Source organism: Podarcis pityusensis, assembly GCF_964106645.2.
Source record: "Podarcis pityusensis genome assembly, chromosome: 3".
Taxonomy (NCBI): Eukaryota; Metazoa; Chordata; class Lepidosauria; order Squamata; family Lacertidae; genus Podarcis; species Podarcis pityusensis.
The window spans coordinates 15593541-15620280 of NC_138026.1; the positions used below are offsets into that span (position 1 = coordinate 15593541).

Consider the following 26740-nt stretch of genomic DNA (forward strand, 5'->3'; position numbering starts at 1 on the left):
AGGAAGCAGCTCCTCTCCCTGCTGGCCAGGGAGGAGGGAGGCTCCAACTGTGTTGCTTGGCTGTGTTGCTCACCCAATAAGAAGTCTAAGAATGACTGGGGGGGTGGCACTTGCATGCCTTGTGTGTGGCTAGTTAATGCAAGCTGAGGAGGTTTTTGAATGCTGGACGCCATTTTGTTGAACGTGCTGCTGCAAACTTTGCAGTGCAAAGCCAGGCTGGGGAGCCATCTTAAGTTGAGGCTGCATAGGCCTTGTGGTGCATGTGATTCAGATTCTATTCAGTTGAACCTCTGGTTACAAAGTTGGTTGGACAGTGTTCTCGAAGCTACCAGCATGAGTTTGACCAGACTGCAGGAGGACAGGAAGACTGGAGTGCCTGGAACAGGTGAGGCTGCAGGTCCCTTATTTTGGCTGCTGGTCCCTTATTTTCAAGGCTGCTGGTCCCTTATTTTCAAATCTGTAAGTTGACAGCTATGCTCCTGAGACAGAGGGATGCCAATAGCAACAGCTGTCATTGTCCCTGACTATTGGCCGTACCATGTGGGACTGATCAGAATTGGAGTCCTACAGCACCTGGTTTTGGCACCAGACTGGATACAGTGGTACCTCGGATTACAGACGCTTCAGGTTACATATGCTTCAGGTTACAGACTCCGCTAACCCAGAAATAGTACCTCGGGTTAAGAACTTTGCTTCAGGATGAGAACAGAAATTGCACAGCGGCAGCATGGCGGCGGCAAGAGGCCCCATTAGCTAAAGTGGTACTTCAAGTTAAGAACAGTTTCAGGTTAAGAACGGACCTCCGGAATGAATTAAGTAACATAACCAGAGGTGTCACTGTATTTCCTAATGAAATAATGGAAGATCTGCTTCCTCTCCTATCCCTTTCCTCCTCTTACCACTTGAAAGGGACATAATAATTTCAGATTCCAAATGCACAGCAGAAAAATATTTCTCCTGTTTAATTTTTTTACTGGTTTTAAAGATCTCACTCAGGGTCAGGGTGGGTTTCTCTCAAAATATGAACAACCTGCTACCACCATGCTATGCCAAGTCCTGCAAAACTGCCGGTGCTAGGGAGATGCTTGGGTACATAAGAGTGGTGCTCCAATCTCAAATAGACTCCATGAATTACCACAGGCTCCGAAGAAGAAGAAAAAGATCAATGTGATCTGCAGCCTGGAGCTGTAAAGCTGCCTTGTAAGTGAAAAAGCTAATGCAATTGAACTTTCTTTTTCCTTTGCTACAGTGCTCTTCACTTATGGCCTCTTTGATCTGCCTATTCATAGGCGTGAAGCAAGCAAAATTTAACCAAGCCTGCAGGGTGGGGGAAAGAGCAATAGAAGAAGTGCTCCCGGCACTAGGTGCCAAAAACAGGGCTGTCAATCAAGGATGAGTCATGATGCCTTCATGTTGTTAGCCTCTTTATGCTTCTTCCTCAGACGACTGGTTCTCTCTTCCACTTGGCTGTGGAAGAACCAGAGGCTATAGAAGGATATTGGCTGGCCAGATGAGTGTCTCCATATTCTTGCTCTCCCTTCTACAATGGGGACAGCATGAAATGTCTAATCACGTTGGCATTTCACAAGCCACAAGAGAAGGAAGATTTGCTTTGTAGAATGACAAAAGAGAGTCCCAGGGGTCCTGTAGTGCTTTTGTAAGTCAGCCTCCAAGCAATTTCTCTCCCCATACCCAGCTTTTGCAGCCATTTGATTTGGAAAGGAAGTGGTGAAGAGAAGGAGAGCTTTGCACAGCTTAAATTCAACTTATTTTATCTATATCCGGGGGGGGGGGGGGATTCTCTGACTGGCAAGATGCAAGAATATGGTACAATTTCAAATTTACTATCTGCCAACACATGCCATTCAATCAGATAAACACAGGATCTGAGCTGTCATCACAGCATTTTATGCATGCTTAAAAATAGGACACTTCACACATTTGCAGTGGAATTGACTCATATAGATTATATATGCTAGGGCCACTTAAAAAGTTTCATGGGGTTGGAAAACTATTCAGTGCCTAGAAAGTTCCCTTACTGTTTAGCATGAAGAAATGTGGAGCTTGAAAAAGCTGCCGTTGAGTCGCAGAATGTGTGCCTACAACACAGGCATGTGTGCATAATGTGCAGTTTGTAAAGTGTGAATGTGTGTGGACCCGTCTGCATATTTTGTGTGGATACAACAATAAAATCCCCATTAAGCTAGTAGTTCCCTGCATGGCTAAGAAACTAACAAGTTGCAGAAAGCATTAAAGAAATCATGGCCTCCCTAAACAAAGTGATGACTCTAGTGCCAAGTCCTATATCCAGTGCTGTTTCTGAAGTGAGAGAGAAGGGACATGGCAGCTGTAGCACCAGGATGGAGAGGGTCAAGGGTAGAGGCTGGTGGGAGCAAGTAGAGAAAACACAAGGAGACCACTGTAGCTTGGCGGGACAGCATCTGCCTTGCATGCAGAAGGTTTGAGGTTCAGTCTCAGCATCTTTAGTGAGGGCTAGGAATTGTGCCCTGGTTGAAACCCAAGGGAGCTGCCGGCAATCAAGATACACAGCAGTGAAATAGATTGACCAGTGGTCTGGCTCAATATAAGGCAGCTTCCTATGTTCTTAAGGTTGTGGGTGGGGGTAGGCAGAAAGGAAGGAAAGTAATAGATAGGAAGGATTTGCAGCACCTTCTGAGAGCCAGTGTGGTGTAGTGGTTAAGAGCAGTGGACTTGTACAGTGGTACCTCGGGTTAAGAACTTAATTCGTTCCGGAGGTCCGTTCTTAACCTGAAACTGTTCTTAACCTGAGGCACCACTTTAGCTCATGGGGCCTCCCGCTGCCGCCATGCCGCACGATTTCTGTTCTCATCCTGAAGCAAAGTTCTTAACCCAAGGTACTATTTTTGAGTTAGCAGAGTCTGTAACCTGAAGCATCTGTAACCCGAGGTACCACTGTAATCTGGTGAACCGGATTTGCTTCCCCGCTCCTCCACATGCAGCTGCTGGGTGACCTTGGGCTTGTCACACTTCTCTGAAGTCTCTTAGCCTCACTCACCTCACAGAGTGTTTGTTGTGGGGGAGGAAGGGAAAAGGAGATTGTTAACCGCTTTGAGACTCCTTAGGGTAGTGATAAAGTGGGATATCAAATCCAAACTCTTCTTCTTCTACTACTCCATAGCCCGTGCTAAGGAGAAAGCAACCTGTCTGTTTTATTCCCACAAAGTGGAAGCCTACATTGAATATGCTGACATTGGCTCAGTCCTTGGCTGACCTCACCAACAATCTCGGTTACCCAGGACAATGGGCATCATGGGCTTTGAGCTACAAGCTCTCACACACTGACATGTGCTGCTGTTGCTTCCTGACACCCCCAGGCAAGTGTGCTGGCAGTGTGCCATGGCACTGTAGAACAAAAAGGGGTGTGGCGGCAGGGATAGTGGACCAGCTTCAGCAGACAGCTGCAGTGTGCGTCGTCGGTGTGCAAATAACACAAAAGTGCTTACAATCTGCTGCCCCCTGTTTTGGCAGAAGTTGTACCGCTGACAATTTTAATGAATGGGGTGGATAAGCAAGAAGGGCTGTTAGCCAAAGAGACCACACTGAAGATGGGGGACAGCTAAGTAGTTTCATATGCTGATTTGAACTCGCCAGCCAAATCATTGACTTCAGGTTCCTAGTAACCAATTGCTATGTATTATGAATTTTTGTAGAACAAGCAGGTTGCCAAGTATTGAGAAGCCTGGTGAGTAGCAGAATGCTCCACAAGGTGGTTATGTGGTGAATTGTTTGTCATTCGCCTACTTCCTCTCCAGGAAGCCACAGAAGATGGCAGCTCTGAAGTGTTAACCAGCCCTCTTGAGCTATTGAATCCTTAGTCTGTCTCAACGGTGTCAGCACTTATGATGGGTGGAGAGATGTAGAGTTACAGACAAAGCATTTTTTTCTTTTTAATTCATTTTTAAAATGAATTCTTTGGAAAAACTTCTTTTTTTTAATTCGAAAGCCGCCTGCCAGGAATCCATGTTAAGAACCGGTAGTTGTGTACTGTTTGTGGCTTTTACATGGCTAGCTTTATTTGACTTTTAAAACATTCTGTATGAACTGTTTTATTTACCGTGCTCGCTGCCTGCCATCTGGCTGGCTTGTGCTGTTCTCTTTGTTTTTGCATAAGCACTTCTAGATTAGGAGTAGGTAGGTTTCTATAAATATAACGATGGACTAAAAGCTTTTGAGAAGTCTTTCAGAAGCAGTAAACATTCCCGCAGAAACACTTTTTGCTTTGTTTTTGGTGGGACTGAATGATGGGGTTCTTTGTTTTAACCCATTTACTCTATTGTATACCTGGCAGATGTCCGTCTCATGAGTCATCTGCCAAATGTTAGATTGCTGCATAGTCAAAATATCCTGGTCTTGCTTGTATCAGGCTCAAGGCCAAGTTGCGTAAGCAGCTGGCTGTTAACAAAGGACACAGCACAGAACTAATTTTACACATGCAGTCCTGTGTTTGTCTATTTGTATAGTATTGTAAGGGCCTTGGGCAGTGGTGACCTTACCCACTTAGCTTGCAATCCACGCCTCAGCAATGTTTATGTTTAGGAGAGCAGTCGAAAATTCTCCTTTTGGTGGGCTTTTGAACTGCCCTAGCTATTCTGTCTTGTCTTCTATTGTTTTACATTGTCTTTTGCTTTTTGCTGTTTCCATTGTATACTGCTCCTTGGAGCAGGGTATAATCTATCAACAGTAATCTATAGTGCTTTCAAATGTTCATTATAACATTTTCTAATTATAATTATCGCAACAACCCTGTAAGGTAGTAGTAGTAGTCTTACTACATATGCAGGTGGCGGGAGGGGAACTGAAGCTGAGAGAGAGAGAGACGAAGACAAAAAGAGTGGCTTGCCTAAGGCTACATAGTGATTTCATGGAAGAGACAAGTGTCAAACTGGGAACCTCTTGATTCATACCTTAGTTTCAAACCCTTAAAGGGTCTGTGATCTATACGGCAGATACTAGCTCACTTGCAACACCAAAGCTCTTTTTGGCATGTTCTCCTCTCCCCGCTCCAAACCCAGTTTCTGCAGGTGTGCTTGGGAAAAAGAGAGAGAGAGAGAGAGAGAGAGAGAGAGAGAGAGAGAGACTCTTAACATATGCACAGGTGGTCATTTCCAAATGGTCATTTCCTGTAACATGCATAGAGTCATCACATCACCAACAAATAGTCCCTGGCTTCATTTCTGCTGCTGGAAATAATGGCCTTGCTTGCATGTGTTCATGATAGCAGAAGACATGCCTTTAAGAGTGGGAGGAACTTGTGGATTGACATACCAGGCCATCTGCTCACCCTTCATTACAGCTCGGACTAGACTCCAGAAACCACCTTGCTTAATAAACCTTTGGCTTTTCTTTTCCCCTTACAGATGGATCGTGTCATTTTTTGTGTATTTTTGGAGGTTGACTACAAAATTTACAAGAAGAAAATGAATGAATTCTTCCCTGCAGGTGTGTTAATTTATTTGTTTCCTTGAAAAAGAAATGTATTCTTCTTCAGATACTGCCCACATACTATATGTATGTATAGTGTGTGATTTATATCTTTATGACATTTCTCAGTATCTTCAATGGTGTATAAAACATGTCAGACTATCCTCCACCAGGGCCAGGGCCTTTTCAGTGATGGCTCCGACCTGGTGGAATGCTCTTTCCCATGAGACTAGGGCCCTTCAGGATTTAACCTCCTTCTGTCAGGCCTGTAAGACAGAGCTATTCCGCCTGGCCGTTAATTTGAATTCAGCCTGATATTCTATTTCCCTTCTCTTCCCTTCCCCTCCCCTTTTATGAAGAATACCCACTCTGAGACCCCTAATTCTCCCCTGGCCTCCTCGCTGGCCCAAGTAGGACTAATTCAGCTAGCTAGCCCTGGTGATTATCTAATTCTTATTAGATGGATTTCCCCTAAATTGATTTCTGAACTTTGAATTTTATTGTTATTCATGTTTTTATACTGTATTTTATGCTGCTTTTACAATTAAGTGCTTTAAATTTGTTGTTAGCCGCCCTGAGCCCGTTTTTTGAACTGGGAAGGGCGGGGTATAAATATTTATTTTATTTTATTTAGTTAAAAAATCGTGTAAAAATGGGTGTATAGTCATCACAAGTGTTCAATAATTGACCTGAAATTTGAGGGTTTATTGGAACAAACTTTTGCAAAAAACATTTCTTTACATGGAAGTATCCCCCTTTCCTTCAGAAATCTGTTTCATGCACTCACACAAGTTTGCAGCTATTTCTAATTACCTCCAAGAGCTACAGGTAAAATCAAACAACCATTTTCTCTCTCTCTTCACTGTGGTCCATCACCACATCCAAATGTAACTTCGCCACCCACAGACCTCCTCCTCTGTTGGGCACACACTAGGGGCCAGTTCAGATGTTTCAGTGAAGGGCTTCCAAGGACTGCCCAACTGCCCTGTGTTGCTTCCCTCCTGCATGGATGCAGAACCACAGATAGCCCTGCTCAGCAGGGATTGCTGGTGGGGAATGGCTGGGAGACAACCCTGCAGTCAGACTAGACACACCATTTCTCTTCTCTGCTGCTGGGCTGGCCCAGGACATTTTGCCTGTCTCCTGCAGGTGCATGCACGCCCCACTGTGGCTGCCTCTGAGGAGGCGGTAGCAAAGGGGGCAGCAGCTGGGCATGGAGGTGGCAGCTGCAAATGGCAGCAGAGGAGGCAGCATCTGCCGCCACCTGAGGCAACTGCCTCACCTCATGGATGGGCTGACTCCACCCTGCCCTGCAATAGGGCCTAATAATCCAGAATGCGGCAGCTAGACTGGTGACTGGGAGTGGCCGCCGGGACCACATAACACCGGTCCTGAGAGAGCTGCATTGGCTCCCAGTACGTTTCTGAGCACAATTCAAAGTGTTGGTGCTCACCTTTAAAGCCCTAAATGGCCTCGGTCCTGTATACCTGAAGGAGCGTCTCCACCCCCATCGTTCAGCCCAGACACTGAGATCCAGCGCCGAGGGCCTTCTGGCGGTTGCCTCATTACGAGAAGTGAGGTTACAGGGAACCAGACAGAGGGCCTTCTCGGTAGTGGCACCTTCCCTGTGGAACGCCCTCCCATCAGATGTCAAGGAAATAAGCAGCTATCTTATCTTTAAGAGACATCTGAAGGCAGCCCTGTTTAGGGAAGTTCTTAATATTTAATGCTGTATTGTTTTTAACACTTGATTGGAAGCCGCTCAGAGTGGCTGGGGAAACTCAGCCAGATGGGCGGGGTATAAATAATATATTATTATTATTATTATTATTATTATTATTATTATTATTAATTATTATTATTATTAATAAGACAGATAAGAAACAACAGAAGGGAGACATAGATATTGGCAATGAAACTTCAAAGTTCCTTATAATGGAGGAGGAAGGGAAGAGGGGGTGGGGTGGGGGACGTTGCTGGGTGCATTTCCAGTTGAGCCAAAGCCCCATAAAGGAAAAACTATACGGAGAAGATAGAGGAACTATAGGGGCTGGCTGGCTACAGGGTGAGACCTTGGCCTATAGCCGAATACTGGCCCAACAAGGATCTGCAGGAAGGGTATTCAGTGGGGGAATAATGTGACACCTCGCCCCTAATAAACAAAAGTGAGCTGAATAATCCAGTAGTTGTGGCTGTTTGTGAATATGAAGAGAGGAACCAGGGGCACAGGAACAGTCCCATGGAAGCCAAACAGCAGGCAACAGCCCAATTGTTCCTGGGAAACACAGCTGTAACTATGGAAGGGAAAGCTTCTATCCTCCTGCATCCCCAGAAAAAGCAGCTGTTTTTCAGCAGTGATTTATATGAACTTTTACTAAACAGATGATTGGCAGATGCTTATAATTTCAACTATTTTCATATTGATTTTGAAATACTGGAAGCCCCCCCCCCCCCATCTTTTTTTGCCTCCTTTTCAGAATCTCCCAGAATCCGTTAAATCCCTCCCTGACACCATAGGTCTTTAGAGGGATTACTTATAATTCACCTCAAGGCTGAGAGACGAGTAATGATCTCTTGTGATCCTCATTTTCCCATGCATTCTCCCTGATCTCATTACATTGGTAAACTTATCTCGTATAGGTCTGGAGCCCTCTCTTGTCTTGAAAACATGAAAATGTAAGGCCGAAATTGTCCCTGCAAACAAGCCACCCTCAGCACAAGGCAGCTCCCCTCAGACCACTTTGGAAATGTCATTTTCTGTTTTTCATAGGAGTCTCCTCTCCCTCCACACACCCCCCTTTCTTCCTTTCATTTATATCTCACCTTTTCTCCAATGAGCTCAAGATTATGTACATGGTTCTCTCCCTTCTAATTCAAACCCCACAGCCATTCTGTGAGTTATGCTAGGCTGAGACACTGTGACTGGACCAAGGTCACCCAGTTAGCTTCATGGCTAAGGATTTGAACCACACTGGCTCTCAACAATGTAGTTAAATTCTTCTGGTCTGTTCCTCCTGTTCATCATGTCTCCTTTGAAGAATCCTCTAGCAAGTGAAGCAGATAATGGGTACTCATATATGGTACTTCCTGTGCTACCATCTCAGCACTGCAGTGCACAGCTAAGAATATGGCTTCAGGGTATGGTCTGAAGGCAGCTAATGCAGCTTTGCTAAAGCTAAGCAACTCTGGGTCTGGTCAGTGCCTGGATGGGAGAACTGCATGAGAGTAATATATACATTGCCCTGGGTTCCAAGACAGAAGAAAGGTGGGATATAAATGTGAAACAAACATGTGAGCAGAGGTTTACACTGGCCTCGGCCTTGGGCCTCCACCTCACAGTGGTAGGAAGATGAGTCAGAAGTCTTTCAGTGCTAAATATCCCTGTCCCCATATTGTTTGTGGTGAAGGGAGGGGAAAGAGATGCTTGAAAAGGAGGATACACTTCTCTCCTTTAACAATTGTTTCCAGTCCCATTTTCATCTTTTGGATCAGAGGTGGGCTGAAGGGCCTGTATATATACTGAAGTAACAAGCAGATTTGTCTGCAGCAGCTCAACAGATTGCCTGAATTACAGCCAAAGAAGTTTGCTTATCAAGGAAAACTAAGGTCTACTTTGCTGCCAGAGTGCCAGAGTATACCAAAATGGAAAATCAAACCCTTAATCCTCACATGAACTCTCAGTTGCTACTGGCTGTCCAGCTACTTACTGTGGCCAAAAAAGAAAAGAAAAGGAAAGCTCGCTGTAATAAATATAGGGGTTGCTCGTGTGTAAGTTGCCGCCACTCCTGGCTAGGTTGCCTTGTTAAACCTTTTCTGTCTGGACAGCCCTTCACTTAGTGGCTGTTTCAGTCGCTAGCAGAATCCGTCAGTGGGAGTTTCTTAAACCTTTTCCAGCGTAAAAGCTGTTTGACGCCAAGTCTCCTCCTACTCTCTCTGCGCGGAAGTCTTCTGCGCAGGGAGGGTGTGGGTAGCGCAGAACCCGTACTCTCCCCGCTGGTCTCCGGCGAGGAGTCCTGGAGCCCCCTCGCCGATTCCCCCATCTCCCTGGTGTTACGCTGATTTCCTTCCCCAGCTGATGAGCTGCCTCTCTCCCTGCTGGGCCCTTCTCCAGCATCGCTTGGGAGCCTTGCCTCCACCTCTAGCTCCAATGTCAGTTCCCTGACACTCGCTTTATGCATTTGTTTGTTTATTTAAGAAGAGAAATTCTAGCTTCTCTTCATCATGTGATCCCAGGACAAATTATGACAAAAGTAGTAAAGCAATTCTACAATAATATAGTTCAATGTAACTTATAAAAGCAGGTAAAAGTACAGCATCATAAAAGTAGCATCTATCCAGTCCTTCAGATACTTTTGACACCTCCATACGGAGATATTGCCAGGATATCTAAAGATACATTATTAAAATCATAACATTCAGATCGTCCCAATGATACAATTCAATGATTCTATGAAATCATCCCATGCATGGACTCATGATATTGTCCTGCACATGGTCAGGGAAGTTGAAGAACAATAAAAGGATGTGTCTTCTCCTTTTGATCCACCACTTGATGGAGTGGTGATTCTAATGACCATGAGATCAGAATTTAACTGCATTAATTATTATGAATTCAGAACTACCTAATTATTTTATATCCAAAAGTAAGATCTTCTGTATATGTCTTAAGGCTGAACTTGCTATCACTTCAGTGAGCACAAATGCCTTCTACCACTTAATAATGTTCTTATTCTCAAGTAATTAACTCATTAAAACTGTTTCTTTACAAATAATAAAAAAGGTACAGTTACAATTCAAAAGTACAGTACCTACTGAAGAACCATGCTCAGTGATACGTCCCAGGTTCAGATTCTGGCATCTCTAAGGGGGACTGGGGGAGACCCCTGCCGGAAACCCCAGATTGCTTCTGGCAGTCCATGTAGACCAACCTGACGTAGATGGACCAGTGATCTCATGCAGTGTAAGACAGTCTCCTGAGATCCTACAAAGGGGTACAAAAGAGCCAGATAAAGCAGAGATTGGAGAAGAGAGATTATCACAGGAAGCAGCAATAGCCTGAGAAAGGTCATAGGGTTTTGTGTTTAGTAGAACCATGGCTTTTTCCCCCCAGTCGGAACTCATGGGACCTCAGTTCCGGCACCTCTTAGGTGGGCGTCATTGCCATTCTAAGAGAACAAGGGAGGCGCTGATGGTGAGCTCCATCACCTCTTTTTCTAGAAAAATAGCACTGAGTGGAATGAAATGGACATAAATTTGACTGCAAACCCTCAAGAAGGCACTTTGAAAGGGTTAGTTTCTGTGTTGCTAACATAAGCTATACACTGTAATGAGATTGCTTGGTTTGTGGATGAGCTATGCAAGTTGAGTTTTGTTTATTATGCTGTTTTAATGTTTGCTTCATGAGATATTCGTGCAAAATGTTCGTTTGTGAGTTTTATGATATATGTATACCCAGTGTTTGTTTCTGGGGAGACGCATACCCCTAAGCATTTTGGCCTCATTGAGACCCCCTAAGTTTGGCCTCATTGAGGGGCAGTGTTTCAGTATGAGTAGGAAAACGAGAATACCCCTAAACATTTTTTTAGGGGAAAAAAGGCACTGTGTACACCACTTCAGACCTTTCAGTGAAGGGCAGATTTATAAATCTAACCAATCAGTCAGTCACTAGATCAAGAAGAAAGCTGAAAGGGAAGAATCAGATGCACCTGGTATATTCCTATACGGCCTCGGCCCAGTATACCTGAAGGAGCGTCTCCACCCCCATCGTTCTGCCCGGACGCTGAGGTCCAGCGCCGAGGGCCTTCTGGCGGTTCCCTCATTGCGAGAAGCAAAGCTACAGGGAACCAGGCAGAGGGCCTTCTCGGTAGTGGCGCCCGCCCTGTGGAACGCCCTCCCATAAGATGTCAAAGCGATAAACAACTACCTGACATTCAGAAGACATCTTAAGGCAGCCATGGTTAGGGAAGTTTTTAATGTGTGATATTTTAGTGTATTTTTGGTTTCTATGGAAGCCGCCCAGAGTGGCTGGGGAAACCCAGCCAGATGGGCGGGGTACAAATAATAAATTATTATTATTATTATTATTATTATTATTATTATTATTATTATTATTCCACATGCTCAAGCAATTTAGAGAAGCACATAAGAAGAGTCCTGATGGATCAGACTTGCCTAGTCCAGCATCCTATTTCCCACAGTGGCCAACCATATGCCAGCACATAGAAGCATCAGCTGTCTCTTACCCAGTTTCCCAACAACCGAGAGGTAGCATATCGCTATAGTGACTAGTAGACCTTGAGAACCCTATCCTACCATGAATTTGTCTAAACTTAAAAAAAAAAAAGCCCCCAAATGCCGCAATTTTTGCTCGTAGAGGAGTTGCTCCAGCCCCTTGGTCATTGCAGTTTCCATTTTCTGTACCGTTTTCCAGCTCCACTGTATCCAAGCTGCGATCCGAACAATCACAAAGTTTTCCAAGTGTGGTCACACAGCATGGATTCATGTAAAGGCATTACAATATTGACATTTTTCTTTTTGATCCTTTTCCTAATGCTTCCTAGAATGGAATTTGCCTTTTTCACAACCGTCATGCACCTGGATCTCTTTCCTTGTCAGTCAGTGCCAACTCAGAGGTATAAGAAATTGGGACTTTTTTTGCCCTAGTGTGCATCATTTTACACTTATTTATGTTGAATTGCATGCTATTTCCCATTTATCCATTTTTGAGAGATAATTTGGGAGCTCTTTGCAATCCCTCCTTTGTTTTTCGCCAAACTTGGCCACCTCGCTCCTCAGCCTTTACTCTAGGCCATTCATGAACCAGAAGAAATCTGTGAGTCCCAATTCAGATTCTTGTATCTCTTCATTGTGAGAACTGTCCATTTATTCCTACTCTCTACTTCCTGTTCTTTACCAATTACTGTTCCATAAGAGGACTTTCCCTCTTATCCCTTTACAGCTGTGTTAATTCAGGAGCCAATCTTAGTGGTTGACATGGTCAAAAGCTTTTTTTGAACTCTAGCCCACAACATCTCATAGTTCGCTCTTATTCTCATGCTCATTGACACTCATATTCTCAAAGAACTTCAAAATGTTAATGAGACGGGGCTTATCTTTCTTCTTCAGCAAGACTTCTTCCATATACTGGACCATTTTATCTCTAGTAATGTTTTCTACCAGTTTACCCAAAACAGCCATTAACCTAGCTAACCTGTACTTTCTAGGATCTTTACCTGCTCCCCATCCATCATCCTTTCAAAAATATCAATGTTACATTGGCTTATTTCCAGTCCTCTGGTACAGAGGCCAATAAGAAAATATCATAGTAGGTGAATTGAAAGTATTTTTCAGAGGGTGGGCAGAAAATGAGTCTGCCTGAAAGCAAAGAGGAGGAAAGTAAAGGACAGAAACAAGGAAGACAAGGCGAGAGAGCTGCCGCTTCAAGTCAGAGTTTGAAAGATCCTTGTAACAAACATGCAGGCTTTATGTTCAAATAACTGCAGGGTAAATTATTATCTGTGGCCTACAAATACTGTGTAATGTGGACCACATGTTGGGGCTTTTCTAGAAACAGTTCCTATTTCTGAAGGGATTCATAGCATGGTTGTGTCAGAGACATCTCCTGGTTAGGGCACAACATTTGAATCTGTTAAGGTGGCCATATATCTAAAGCCGGAGTAGCCTCATTATTACAATGGAATATAGCTCTGCTCTGCACTTATACCTTAAGAACAAGTCAGAGGCGAAACCATTATAAGGTCACTGACACACTCATGTACGCAAATTATCTGTGAAACAGGATCATTCAGAGTCAGCTGTTCAACTCTTTGTAGTTTGTCATATACAGGGCATATTGTTGCTAACCTCAAACCTTCAGCACCTGCTCTCCCCAAGCTTATTTATCCCATCCTAGATTCTGTGTAACAGTATACTCAGGTCCGTGGATTGCCTAGTGCTTCTGTCTTATAGCTTTATGCTAGAATTGTTGCTGTGATGAGAAAGTATATAGTGAAATGGAATCAGTAATAGCTGTAGAGATGCCGGCAGCAGTATTTTCCATGAACAGCAAGTGCAGAAAGAATGTGCCATTTTGCAGTTCTTGCTGGAGAACTAAAAGGAAGCAGAGACCTAGGAGTAGGTGCAAGTGAAAGCTGCTCAGAGCTTTAGTCCTTAAAAAGCACAACACTTGTTCTCAATCACAGAATCTTGGGAGGAAGTTGAAATGGGGGGGGGAATATTACAGGAGCAAAGCACTTCCTTGTCTTCAAGAAAACATCTTCACAGCAAGTCAAGCATATAGCTCACAGCATCTTAAAAAGCAGAGACATCACCTTGCCAACAAAGGTCTGTATAGTTAAAGCTATGGTTTTCCCAGTAGTGATGTATGGAAGTGAGAGCTGGACCATAAAGAAGGCTGATCGCCGAAGAATTGATGCTTTTGAATTATGGTGCTGGAGGAGACTCTTGAGAGTCCCATGGACTGTAAGAAGATCAAACCGATCCATTCTTAAGAAAATCAGCCCTGATCAGCTCACTGGAAGGACAGGTCCTGAAGCTGAGGCTCCAGTACTTTGGCCACCTCATGAGAAGAGAAGACTCCCTGGAAAAGACTCTGATGTTGGGAAAGATTGAGGGCCCAAGGAGAAGGGGATGAGAGAAGACGAGATGGTTGGACAGTGTTCTTGAAGCTACCAGCATGAGTTTGACCAAACTGTGGGAGGCAGTGGAGGACAGAAGTGCCTGGCGTGCTCTGGTCCATGGGGTCACGAAGAGTCGGACACGGCTAAACGACTAAACAACAACAACAAATCAAAAGGTTATCTGAAGTACCACTAAACCAACATATCCTAGCAAACCAGACAGGCACTGTATGGACACTAAATAGGAATATCAGGCTTTTATAAAAAGCTGTGCTGGCTCTATCTAGATCTATTTAGCATCCTGTTTCCTACAATGCCCAAACAATATGAGCATCAGAAGCAGTGTGGTAAACCAGTACTTCAGCAAATGGAAGAGAGGCTCACCTAAGGCGGAGGCGCGATCTTAACGGAAATAAGCTGAATTTGTTTTTGTTTCCCCACCTGTTACTCAGTGAGTGATTAAAGCAGCTTTCACCAGCCTCTTCAGATGCTTGCTGAACTACAGTTCCCATTACTCTCAAACATTGACCATGCTGGTTGGGGCTGATGGGAGTTGTAGTCCAAAACCATTGGAGGACACCAGGTTGGCAAAGCCTAGATTGATCAGTACAGGTATTAAAGAGAATAGGGCTACCATATCTTGAAGAGCAAAAAAGAGGACAGCCTGAGCTGCTGCCAGCTCAAGCTGGGGAAAGAGGCGTGTGGGGCCCCCGCACCTCTTTTCCCAACTCAGGCTGGCAGTGGCCACGGCATGCAGAGCAGCGTAAGCCGCCTGTGCTAAATAAATAACGCCACCCCCCAAAAAACCTGGACATTTTCTTTAAAATGTAAAAATCCCCCTGGGTGAGCATGTTGCCGCCCCCCAAAAAAGAGGACATGCCCGGGATTTCCCAGACATACAGGTGAAACTCGGAAAATTAGAATCTCGGGGAAAAGTTCATTTATTTCCGTAATTCAACTTAAAAGGTGAAACTAATATATGAGATAGACTCATGACATGCAAAGCGAGATATGTCAAACCTTTATTTGTTATAATTGTGATGATTATGGAGTACAGCTGATGAAAACCCCAAATTAACAATCTCAGAAAATTAGAATATTAAATGAATCAGTAAAACAAGGACTGCAAATAGAACAATATTGGACCTCTGAGAAGTAGAAGCATGCATATGTATACCAGCTGATGACATGGCTCCCCAAATCTCTTTTCTGATGAATGCAGCTTTTGCATCTCATTTGGAAACCAAGGACCCAGAGTCTGGAGGAAGAATAGGGAGGCACACAATGCCAGATGCTTGAAGTCCGGTGTGAAGTTTCCACAATCTGTGTTGATTTGGGGAGCCATGTCATCAGCTGGTGTTGGTCCACTGTGCTTCATTAAGTCCAGGGTCAACGCAGCCGTCTACCAGGAGATTTTGGAGCACTTCATGCTTCCTTCCGCAGACATGCTTTATGGGGATGCTGACTTCATTTTCCAGCAGGACTTTGGCACCTGCCCACACTGCCAAAAGTACCAAAACCTGGTTCAGTGCCCATGGGATTACTGTGCTTGATTGGCCAGCAAACTCGCCTGGCCTGAACCCCATAGAGAATCTATGGGGCATTGCCAAGAGAAAGATGAGAGACAAGAGACCGAGCAATGCAGAAGAGCTGAAGGCTGCTATTGAAGCATCCTGGTCTTCCATAACACCTCAGCAGTGCCACAGGCTGATAGAATCCATGCCACGCCGCATTGAGGCAGTAATTGATGTAAAAGGGGCCCTACCAAGTACTGAGTACATATGCATGCTTCTACTTCTCAGAGGTCCGATATTGCTCTATTTGCAATCCTTGTTTCACTGTACGCCATGATCATCACAATTATAACAAATAAAGGCTTGACATATCTCGCTTTGCATGTCATGAGTCTATCTCATATATTAGTTTCACCTTTTAAGTTGAATTACGGAAATAAATGAACTTTTCCACAATATTCTAATTTTCCGAGTTTCACCTGTATGGCAACCATAACAGAGAAGAGGAAAGTGAGCAGTGAGGTTTCCTGGAAACGATATGTATGAGGCTGCAGGGGGATGAAATGCAAAAGACATCATCATTTTCTGACTATTCCATAAGAAGATTTTGAGAGTCACACTTAAGTCTCTAGGCTTGGTTTGTATCGGGTCTCGTGATGGCAACTCCTGGTCTCATTATATTGTGTCTTCAAGCAATGGTGTCATCAGAGTCTCCGTGGAGATCATGGTCTGCGCAATCTTTTCCAGGACATCTTCATCATCCCTACCTTTCAATTCATCTGAAAGTAATATTAATCTTTTTTAAAAGAGAGAGAAAGAAAAGCACCAGCAGAGAAGTCAAGGACTTGAATGGACTTGCAAGAAAATATATATTCCTAGAGGAGGTTCCCTAACAATACAAGAACAGCATGCAGACATTGATAAGGGTATTTGCCTGTTTTGTGATAGTACTGAAAACTTCCCTTCTCCTGGGTTTTTGCTCCAGCACTAAATTTACATCCTTTCTACAAAAGTAATAAAAAAAACCTGATGAAAATGAACACATTTCCTAAATGATTCCATTCTGCCTTCTCTTTTTACCTCCTTTTTCTTTACTCTTTTGTGAACGATTCTCTTTGTTCAGCTTCTTCGCTTTGATTTGCATATAAAGACACTTATAATTATTCTGGGCTGTCAAGATATTCCCTATCTCCAGAAGAACCTGCAGTTTTGCACAATGGATATGGTTACATGGTGCCATGTCAAAGAGCATGGGGCCACTGTGCTGGCTGTCTGACACTCAGATTACATTCAGAAGGGATTCATGAATGTTCGTCTGTATTGTTGAGGGGTTATTTCATATCGTACATGTTCATAAAGTGGGAAAGTGGGCATTTCAAACAGTGATGATATTGCTGCCTTGCCTGGGTTTTTGAATGGATAGGGCTCTCTCTGTGTTCACAGGAATGGCACACTTTTCTTCAAGGAGAAGTTAAGTTCTAAAGAAATATGTTTTAATATGTGAACCTTTTTTATTTTATTTTATTTTGTTTTATTTTATTTTATTTTATTTTTAAAGACCAACCAAACACACAGTAAAAAATAACCAGGAAAGAAATTGGTTTGTCATACTTAAGACACAGATATTTCTTGTTATTTCAAACCCCACATATTAATAAACCCCAAAAGACATTTCAGATAGTAGAGCCAAGTCGAGTGATAATGAAACACAATAAATGTCACACCCTAGTGTTTTACAGCAACTGCCGTACTAGGTATCGGGGAAAGGACCTATTTCATATGCATATTTCATAAAGGATTTTTTTTTTCCAGAGAGATGCCAAGAAAGCAAGTTGAATGGTCTTACTTGACTCCTGAAACTAAAGTCATATGTGAAATCTACATATCAAAGATACAGGCTAGCTTTCACAATCTCATGGATGCAAACAGTTGTTTCTAAGCAGCATTATTTAATAATAATGATTGTTTCCAGCTATTTCAGTAATTGCAGTGACTTTTGTCCAGAGGGACTCTTACAAACTATCTGAAAGATTTTGGTGGCAACAGTAGCAGTAGTTAGCAGTCACTGATTGAAACATTTTAATACCGGATGCAGGTGGCGCTGTGGGGTAAACCACAGAACCTAGGACTTGCCGATCAGAAGGTTGGCGGTTCGAATCCCCGCGATGGGGTGAGCTCCCGTTGCTCAGTCCCTGCTCCTGCCAACCTAGCAATTCAAAAGCACGTCAAAGTGTAAGTAGATAAATAGGTACCGCTCTGGCGGGAAGGTAAACGGTGTTTCTGTGTGCTGCTCTGGTTCGCCAGAAGCGGCTTAGTCATGCTGGCCACATGACCCGGAAGCTGTACGCCGGCTCCCTTGGCCAGTAAAGCGAGATGAGTGCCGCAAACCCAGAGTCAGCCACGACTGGACCTAACGTTCAGGGGTCCCTTTACCTTTTATAAATTGCTCATCAGTGAAAATATTCCTCCCTGTTTTCATTGGTTTCTGTAGCAGGATCGTTCTTTTGCTTCTTCTGGTCTTGACTGCCTTCCATTCCCTTTGGAAAGGAGAACATGGATACATCACAATTGTTTGTCCAGGTAGTTGAGAAGACGGAGTTCGTATTTCTCTCCAAATGTTTGATTTTCAAAACCGTATTATGAATCATGTGAGCAAGTCGACTGTCTATATATGAACATTTGTCACTTCGCCTCCTGAATGTCAGTATTTTGCAGGATTCAATTACGTAACAGAAATGTGGGTTTCTGCAATCAAAGTAGATCAAGATGTTCTTGCACAAGACATGCAGGTTTTAAAAGGACAATTTACAGTTAGAAAAATGGTGGAGAAATGCGCTAAAAAGTATAGGATAAACAGAAAGACATATAACCACAGTGCATGGATGAATTCAGGATGAATTCTCAAAACACCTACCCACAAACAAATATTGTGACTTGAAATGCAGAATGGAGAAATAACCTCACAGAGTTTGAAACTGCTAATGTGTACAGAGCCATAGAATTAATACTTCATGACGTTATGTGCCCTTCTTTAACTCCACCCCCAATAGCTGCTTTCTTCTCTACTCTCATATTTCCTTCAGTTTTACAGTAAATAAACTACCAAATACAAATTTCCTATTGAAATAAATGCTTGATAGTTTATTCAGAGACAAACTGAATTTACATTTAGATCTTTGTCACCTAAGCGCATTACCCATTTCTGATTTACAAAAAATCCCTAAGGCTAGATTCACTCAGCTTTTGAAAATGTCCCCCTGCCCCCCAATCAATCAGTGACACAAAATAACTGTGTATGTAAGAATGGAAATAGTTGCTAGGCAGAGAGTCAGGTTCTTGCCCTGTTCATCTGTTTGTGTCAGAGCACTGAGAGCGGTTTCTACTTATGAGACATTATCTCAGGGTTTATGAGACATTTCCTTTCTGGTGGCATATATGCATGGGTATGTTGCAATTGGCTAAATTTGAATAAAAACTCACATCTAGTAGCACCAAAAGAGAACACAAAAGTGGTAGAATAACCACCTTTCTTAGCCTGTGTATTCACCATACCTTTAAAACACATTTGAAGTACCTTTCCCCCCTCAAAGAATTATGGGTACCGTAGATTACCCCTCAGAGACTTACAATTCCACCCAGAAATCTTTGAGGGAAAGAATGTGATTCAAATGTGCTCTAAAGGTATAGTGTGTGTACAGCCCTACTGTAATAATTTTGAAAGGGGTTAGCTTTGTTAGGCTGTTGTAGCAAAAACAACAAAGGCATATTACAGACTAACGAATTTATTGCACATGAAAGCTTGTCTCATAATAAATTTGTTTTTAAGGTGTCACAAGACTCTTTGCTGTCTTTGAAGCTGTCTTCAAAGAAGCTGCCTGCCTTCTTTACTAGATTGTTCATCCCCTTTTCTTTTAATATGCTAATAATGATGAGGAAACTGTGGCCCTCCAGATGTTGTTGCACTGCATAGACTGACCATAGACTATGCTGACTGGAGCATAGCTGTCAAGCGTCCCTTATTTGGAGGGACAGTCCCTTATTCCAGCACCATGTCCCGCTGCTGTCCCTTATTGATGGATGTCCCTTAAATGTCCCTTAAATGATGTCTCTTAAATTTCAAAGGAAGCAGCTCCTCTCCCTCCCTCCCTGCCGGCCAGGGAAGAGGGAGGCTCCAACTGTCTTGCTTGGCTGGGGGAGGGAGGGAGGGGGGAGGCTGTGTGTGTGTGGCTAGTTAATGCAAGCTGAGGGGGGTTTTGAATGCTGGATGCCATTTTGTTGCACGTGCTGCTGCAAACTTTGCAGTACAAAGCCAGGCCGGGGAGCCATCTTAAGTTGAGGCTGCATAGGCCTTGTGGTGCATGTGATTCAGATTCTATTCAGTTGAACCTCTGATTACAAAGTTGGTTGGACAGTGTTCTCGAAGCTACCAGCATGAGTTTGACCAGACTGCAGGAAGACAGGAAGACTGGAGTGCCTGGAACAGGTGAGGCTGCAGGTCCCTTATTTTGGCTGCTGATCCCTTATTTTCAAGGCTGCTGGTCCCTTATTTTTAAATCTGTAAGTTGATAGCTATGGACTGGAGCTGATGGGTGTTGGAGTCCAAGATCATGGAGGATCACAAGTTCCCTGTTTCTGTGATACAGGGTTAAAGAGACGTATGGAAGAGATTTGATTTCCCTCTAACTTTCACCCCTCCTATAATTTGAAGATCAGCCTTCAATTTCCCACCCATTTGCTGTCTCCCACCTTTTAAGCTCCTCAGTAGTAACTCAGAAAGAGCAGGGAATGATTGCAGTTCTACCACCAGACATTTCAGTTAGCAGTCCCAAGTTAATCACAAGCTGTTGCAATGCTTCTTAGTATCATATAATTTAAGGCCTTGAACTTCAGCTCATGGATTGGGGCCTATTATTGGGACACAGCAACAGTACTGCCACCATACAAATATATGGCAAAAATTTAAAAGTGGGTCCTCAGATGTATACTAAGGTGACTGGAATCCTATCAGAACTTTGTATGGCATTGCTGGAGTGATTCCGTTGTTCTTCTCAAAAATGCAAGGCCTTTGTGCCTCCGTACCACTGGTTCTTCTGCTGCCACTTGAATATTTATGGGGAAAGAAACACAAGTAACTGCATATTTATTCTTACGGTAGAATCTTTGAATGGAGGCTGTGATCTGAGCAGACTGGAACAATTTTGTCTTAGTTTGGATGCATATGGAATAGAAGCTTCATTTATACTGAGTGTGAGAAGACGAGACTTATCACTCCATGTGCATTCTGTTGCGAAAGGAGCAATGCCTCATGTAAAAGGGTGCCATCTCAACCATGACATAAGACAAAAAAAAAGGTGTTGAACTTCTTAGGAATTGACTGCTAGGGATTTCTGTTTGGAATAGCTTGAAATGCTGCAAAAACGGACTTCGCATGTAATGAGACCAAAGTGCAAGGATGCTGTTACTAAGCAACTAGGAAGAGTAATTGCACAGATGCTGAGGTTCGGGACTACAGTGCACAAAAGAAACATTGCTTTTTAATATAAACTGTCACAGGAAGTTGGATTAAACTGGACCTGCATTCGTATTAGAAAGGTTACGGAAGACAGGGTATGTGAAGTCAGGGAACGGCAATTGTGTTCCTTTCTTCACTGTCTATTAGTGATCTGCCCCAAATATTTACCTCACTGAGGTCTGAGCACTGACAAAAGAGGCTCCCTCCAAGCATTAACTCAGCCTTCCGCAACCTGGCGCTGTCTAGATGGTTTTGGTGTCCATTATCGCTACTGGGCTGGGCTGGCTGGAGCTGATGAGAGCTGTAGTCCAGCAACACCTAGGGAGCAGATGGGGATGACTCCATTAAATTTGTGCTTTGAAATTCAAGGCAAATGGCTCCTGTCTGTGTCCAGCGCAAGGCATCCACGCTTTCAATGGGCTGTCCCTTTTGCACACAACATTGTGTACTGGCAAATGTACCACAGGGATCCTCTGTTTGGCAGTTCAGAGGGTGCCAACCCAAGTGCCAAATATGGTTCAGAGTTGGCATGGCTAGGTGTTACAGGCCTACAACTCCATCATCCCTGCTGGATGGAGCTGATATGAATTGGAATCCACTAACATCTGGAGGACCCAGATTAGCCACCTCCGGTTTATAGGCTACAAACCCCACTGTTTTACTTACTGATTTGAGCTCCAGTGGGTTTGAACTTTGACCTTGAGCATGTGGCTATTTGCTTATTGTCTATTGGAGGAAACAATAGTTTGGATCTAGACTAAATTAGTTTCGCTGGCAGTGCAATCCTATACATGTCTACTCAGACTTGAGTCCCATTGAGATCAATGGGGCACATGCTGAAGTAAGAGGATACAAGATTTCTGCCTCATTTACCAGTTGAAACGAATAAGACTTGAGCCACGACTTGCTATTCACACTTATGCTCCCTTGTTGTTATAAAACAAACTCAAAGTGACTTACAAAAATGTTCATACAATGCATTTAAAAAACAGTTGAAATTACCAAGATCAAATCCATACAAGAAAACCTTAAGAGCAGGATAGTATGAGATGTATTGTACCTAACTTAGTCTGGATCTAGCCCAGTGAGAAAAAGTGACACACAAACTGCCTTGGGACACTATGACTCTTCTAATAACTGGCTCCTGGGCATGTAGTTGGCTGCTTCTTTTTCTTCTTTGGCATTCTGCTTTCAAAACGATCACCTGAACATTCTGCCACATGCGTCAACTGAATGACAGAGCACCAACTTCGGGTTTGTGCCTGCGAGGCAGCATGCAGACTGTGGCTTAACTACAGGCACACCAGAATTTTGGCCGACAAGAGGGAAAACCCAGCCGAGATACGCAATAAGCACTTCAATATTTCATTTCCACCCATCTGTAGTTATGTGTGACTGCAGCAGCCAGTTCTAATCAAAATTGAGAGGATAAAGCTGGTTTTTCTCTGACAAAATGTGGAAGTGATTGATGAATAGCGATAGCTCTCTCTTGCCAAGTAGAAGTTGTAAACGGGACTAATACTGTTTAAGCCTCAAACTTTTACCATTATCAAATAGGTGCAGAATTCCACAAGGACAGGTTATAATTATGTGAAACTTCGCAGCCGATATACAAGGGATAAATATGGAGCAAGGAGATCTAGAATGAAAGACATAAAGGCTTATTGACACCCTATTTAACATGGATATCCTTCTGTTTTTACCAGTTAGTTTTTTACCACTCTGATTTGCTAGCCTGATGTCATATTTAGCTGTAGTTTGAATCAAGTTGTAGTTTAAGTTGCAAGTTTTATTAGTTATCTGCTGTTAAGAAATTCCCAGTGTTTAATTCAATTTTAGCACAGGTTTCAGTTACTTGAGTGGCACATAAATTTTACATAATCCCACTAGTGTGTTAGGTTAAACAACTTTCTTGGTCGAGACACTATTTTGAACAGTAAAATAGCTCAGCAGGACATGTAAAGAACTGTAAATGCCAACATGTTTGTCAAGTCTTTTTTTTTTAACAATGGCATCTTACCTTGCCCCATGATGTTTTTTCTTTTGCCTCTCTATTAATGTAGTTTATCTGCCCTAAGCTAAGTAGAACGTGTTGTGGAACATACTTTCTCATTCTTTAAGTGTTTGCACACAAACACATCTGAGCACTCGTTTGATATACACATGTGAAAGGGGAGCAATTGGGATAGCAGGCTAAGGTGGGAACCGAGAGAAGAGACATCTGGGAACTGATGGGAATTAAATGAGTGGAAACAAGAGAACTGTGACTGAAGGAGGAGGAGAGAGAGAGAGAGATGAAAAGGAAACTGGAGAAAGACAAAACAAGTGTTGGAAAAGTAAATGAAAGATGAGATTCAGCAGTGCAAGGAGCAGCTGCTCTTCTCTAAGGATGTAGGGGATATATAAACACAAGGACCCCTCCTTAGAGCAGAATCTGGTGCATTTGTCATGTTGCTTCTGTTCAAGTAATTTATTTGGTTAAGCAGACGCTGCCCTTTGAGAGGACTTCTCAGAATGCTTATGGGATGTGGGTTCTGCATAACTCAGCTGGAAGCAGTAAGCCAGCCTGGATGAGAGAAGACTGATTGCCAGACTTAATGTCCAATGGGGGCAAGGGCTGTACTATTAAAACACTGAGGGTTGTGCCACTTCATATGCCCACATGAAGATCATGGAAATGTCCAGGCAGTAGCTTTCCACATACCTGCCTTGACAAGCTCTACCATCCTTTCTTCACACACATTCACCATTGGTTATGAAGCATGTTGACATCACAGATTAATGTGGACTCTCTAAATCTTATGAATTGTTTGAAACCAGAAGGACTAAAGCACCAAGTATATCTGGTTCCCTCTTAGCAAATTTTTGCTGTCTTTGCAAGCATGACATTATTATACTGGCTCAGGCTGGAAGTTACGCCAAACTATGACTTGAATGAGCCCTGAGCTTAGGTGTCTCTTCTCCATATCTCATGCGCCCTCACTGACTTCCTCTATTGTGGTAAGTAATAATTGGCCATACCCAAACTGGGTTTTGGTTTGCGTGAACCATAGCTTGCCTGCAAACTGAACTAAAAATCACAATCAAAGTGTGTTTTTAATTCCACTTTTGGTTTGTGCAAATCATAGTTTGTCCACTTCAGGCATTTTGGCAAACATTAGTTTTCTGGGAACTCAAAGTTTGTTTATATACCGGTAACTCCAAACCATCCAAACCATGGTTTGATGTTACATCTGAAATAATCCGTTCTTATCTTCCATGTAAATGGTATTTTGAGAATGTTCCACATTTATTAACATATATGTGGTAAAGAAGTGCCTTAAGGTCAGATTGCAGACTTGATAATTATTCAGGTTTGTGCCATAGGTTCCCGGTAGTTAAGTCGATCTAGCTAGCTACACTTTTGTACCATTTATTTTAACAGATTGTTGTAAAGCAATAAGAACAAATAAGGCAGTGCAGTCTGCAAAAGGAAACAGTAAGTAAAATACCCTGTGCCAAAAAATGTTTTCATATTTAAGACTGCTAAACATATGTAAATTGAAAACAGGATTGTCACCTCTTACTGTACTTAAGCAGTATACAGAAACTAATGTTACTAATTAGTAGATGTATTACTACAGCAAATATGGTGTAAAAGTAAAATAAATTAAAAGGAGTGGATGAAATTGAACAGGAATAGGAAGGCTAACATTTTTCTTTTGAGTGTAATGGGTATAGCTGGATCTATATTTAAAGGGTGTAGTATATGGTCCGCATATACATTAAAAGGGCTGCCAACATTCTAGAAACGCGTTAGAAAGTATTATCCTGACTTTCTTCCATCTGACAGAAAATATTGTACATAATAAGAAAAGCACTGGACTTTCTAAACCATGGCTGACTAGAAAGGACTTTTCTATTTTTCCTCCTCCTGAAGTTTAGACAGACTTATTATCATCATCAGGCTGCTTCTAGGCTGAGACATTTTTCTGAATACTGAGGTATTTTAAGAAGACAACTTGTAGTGGATTAATAGGAATTTGATGAACCATGATACACCTAATATATTAGATGTCTAAAATGATTTTAACCTTATGAGCCATCTGTAGACTGTTTCAGAATGTCTGTTTTCTCACGGAGTTTCCTTAAAAAAAGGATCTAGTTCACAGTGGCAAAACTGTCTGAGTTATACAACTTCATACTGCTGCTATGGTGGAGTGGTGGTCGCATGATGGACTGTACCTCAATATAAAAATAATTCTTTCTGCATAGAAATGGACATGTCTGACCGAAGGGTTCAAACTTCTGGCCACCCTTCAAACACTCTGGCCAGACTCTCCCTGGGGAAAAGGAAGGTGAGAGACTCTGCAGCCAGATTGTGGAGTGTGTGGGTAATCATTTTGCTGCTTGAAGAGGAGTGCAAATGGTCCTTACCCCCATTATTATATTTTCCTCAAATTGTGAACTTGAACTGTGGAATTAAAATGTGCATGTTAGGGTCAAGTATTGTAGAATTTCACTTAACTAACTCTTCACAAAAGTCAACAGAAATTGTGCAAACTCGGTGGTAGCAGATTCACAACCTAAATGTGACAATAAAAGTACATAACAGAAAGAACTGTTTTCAAAGATGCACATGCTACAAGGCCCAACTTGTTCATTGCAATAACTAATGCCTTGAAGGGCAAACTGCCCATGAGGTTGAATGTATATTTGCATCTAAAATGCAGGGTGAGGTGGGTTGCTTTGTTTTGGTTTCTTTTTTTATATAAACACACACACACACAAATAACATTACCTGGAGGCTGATAACTAACAGCATCAGCGCCAGCATGGAGAGGGGATTTTTTTTTTTAATCCTTCCCTGCTGACTCCTGGAGTCTTGAAGAAAATCCCTCCTCTGAAGCTAGTATTTGCTTTGGGGAGAAATCCCCAATTGCCGTCAGTCAGAGGCATCTTTAATGCTTTTGTCTAGTTTGGTCCGCAATGATACCTAAAAGCAAGTCAGCACTTTATAGAAGCCCAAAACCTTGAACTATGATGAAGTGGCAGTATCTACTTATGTTTCCATATCTGACGGCACCATCCTATACATATCTACTTGGGGATAAATTCCACTAAATTCAAAAGTATAATATCCCAAGTAAGTGTGCAACATAAGAAATGCACCATCTATTTTTGTATTGAATGTATTGTTCAACTTATGCGCACATACAAACATACACATAATTTTATTTGTATGCCATGTTTCCATAGTTAAAACCAATAATAAGTTCATAATTATCAACATAACAAAAGCGGTCAATTCATAAGCAATAAATAAAACATCAAAAAGTACACAACCAAATTAAATAATTTCCACATAAATCAAATTAAGATCTAAAATAAAGATTAAAAAATAAAACAGGACCCCCCCCCTCAGAAACCCCTACTAACCAATGTCCCAACCCAAGAGTCTGTTCAGCAGTTTCAGCCTCTGTCAGAGCCCCACCTCCCAGTCCAGGTGGATAAAGGCCTGCAAGGCTGGCAGCAGGTCTTCCAGGACTCGCAGCCAAGATGATCATAAGAATTATTTTTAAATGGTGGCTCATAGTTTTAATTGTGTTCTTCCTTCCCCAAAAATGAGGTTG

The 26740-nt window shown here is 42.7% G+C and overlaps 1 protein-coding gene across 4 annotated transcripts in view; it reads left to right on the forward strand.

Moving 5' to 3' along the window:
* Positions 1 to 26740, forward strand: part of MACROD2 (mono-ADP ribosylhydrolase 2) — a 978088-nt gene that overhangs the window by 826162 nt on the left and 125186 nt on the right. For 3 of the 4 annotated variants that reach the window (XM_080999221.1, XM_080999220.1, XM_080999219.1), the window contains exons 9-10: positions 5400 to 5481; positions 24553 to 24606. In XM_080999221.1, the coding sequence (XP_080855347.1) occupies positions 5400 to 5481; positions 24553 to 24606 (136 nt within the window). The remainder of the gene's footprint in view (positions 1 to 5399; positions 5482 to 24552; positions 24607 to 26740) is intronic. The other variant, XM_080999222.1, reaches the window with a different exon arrangement.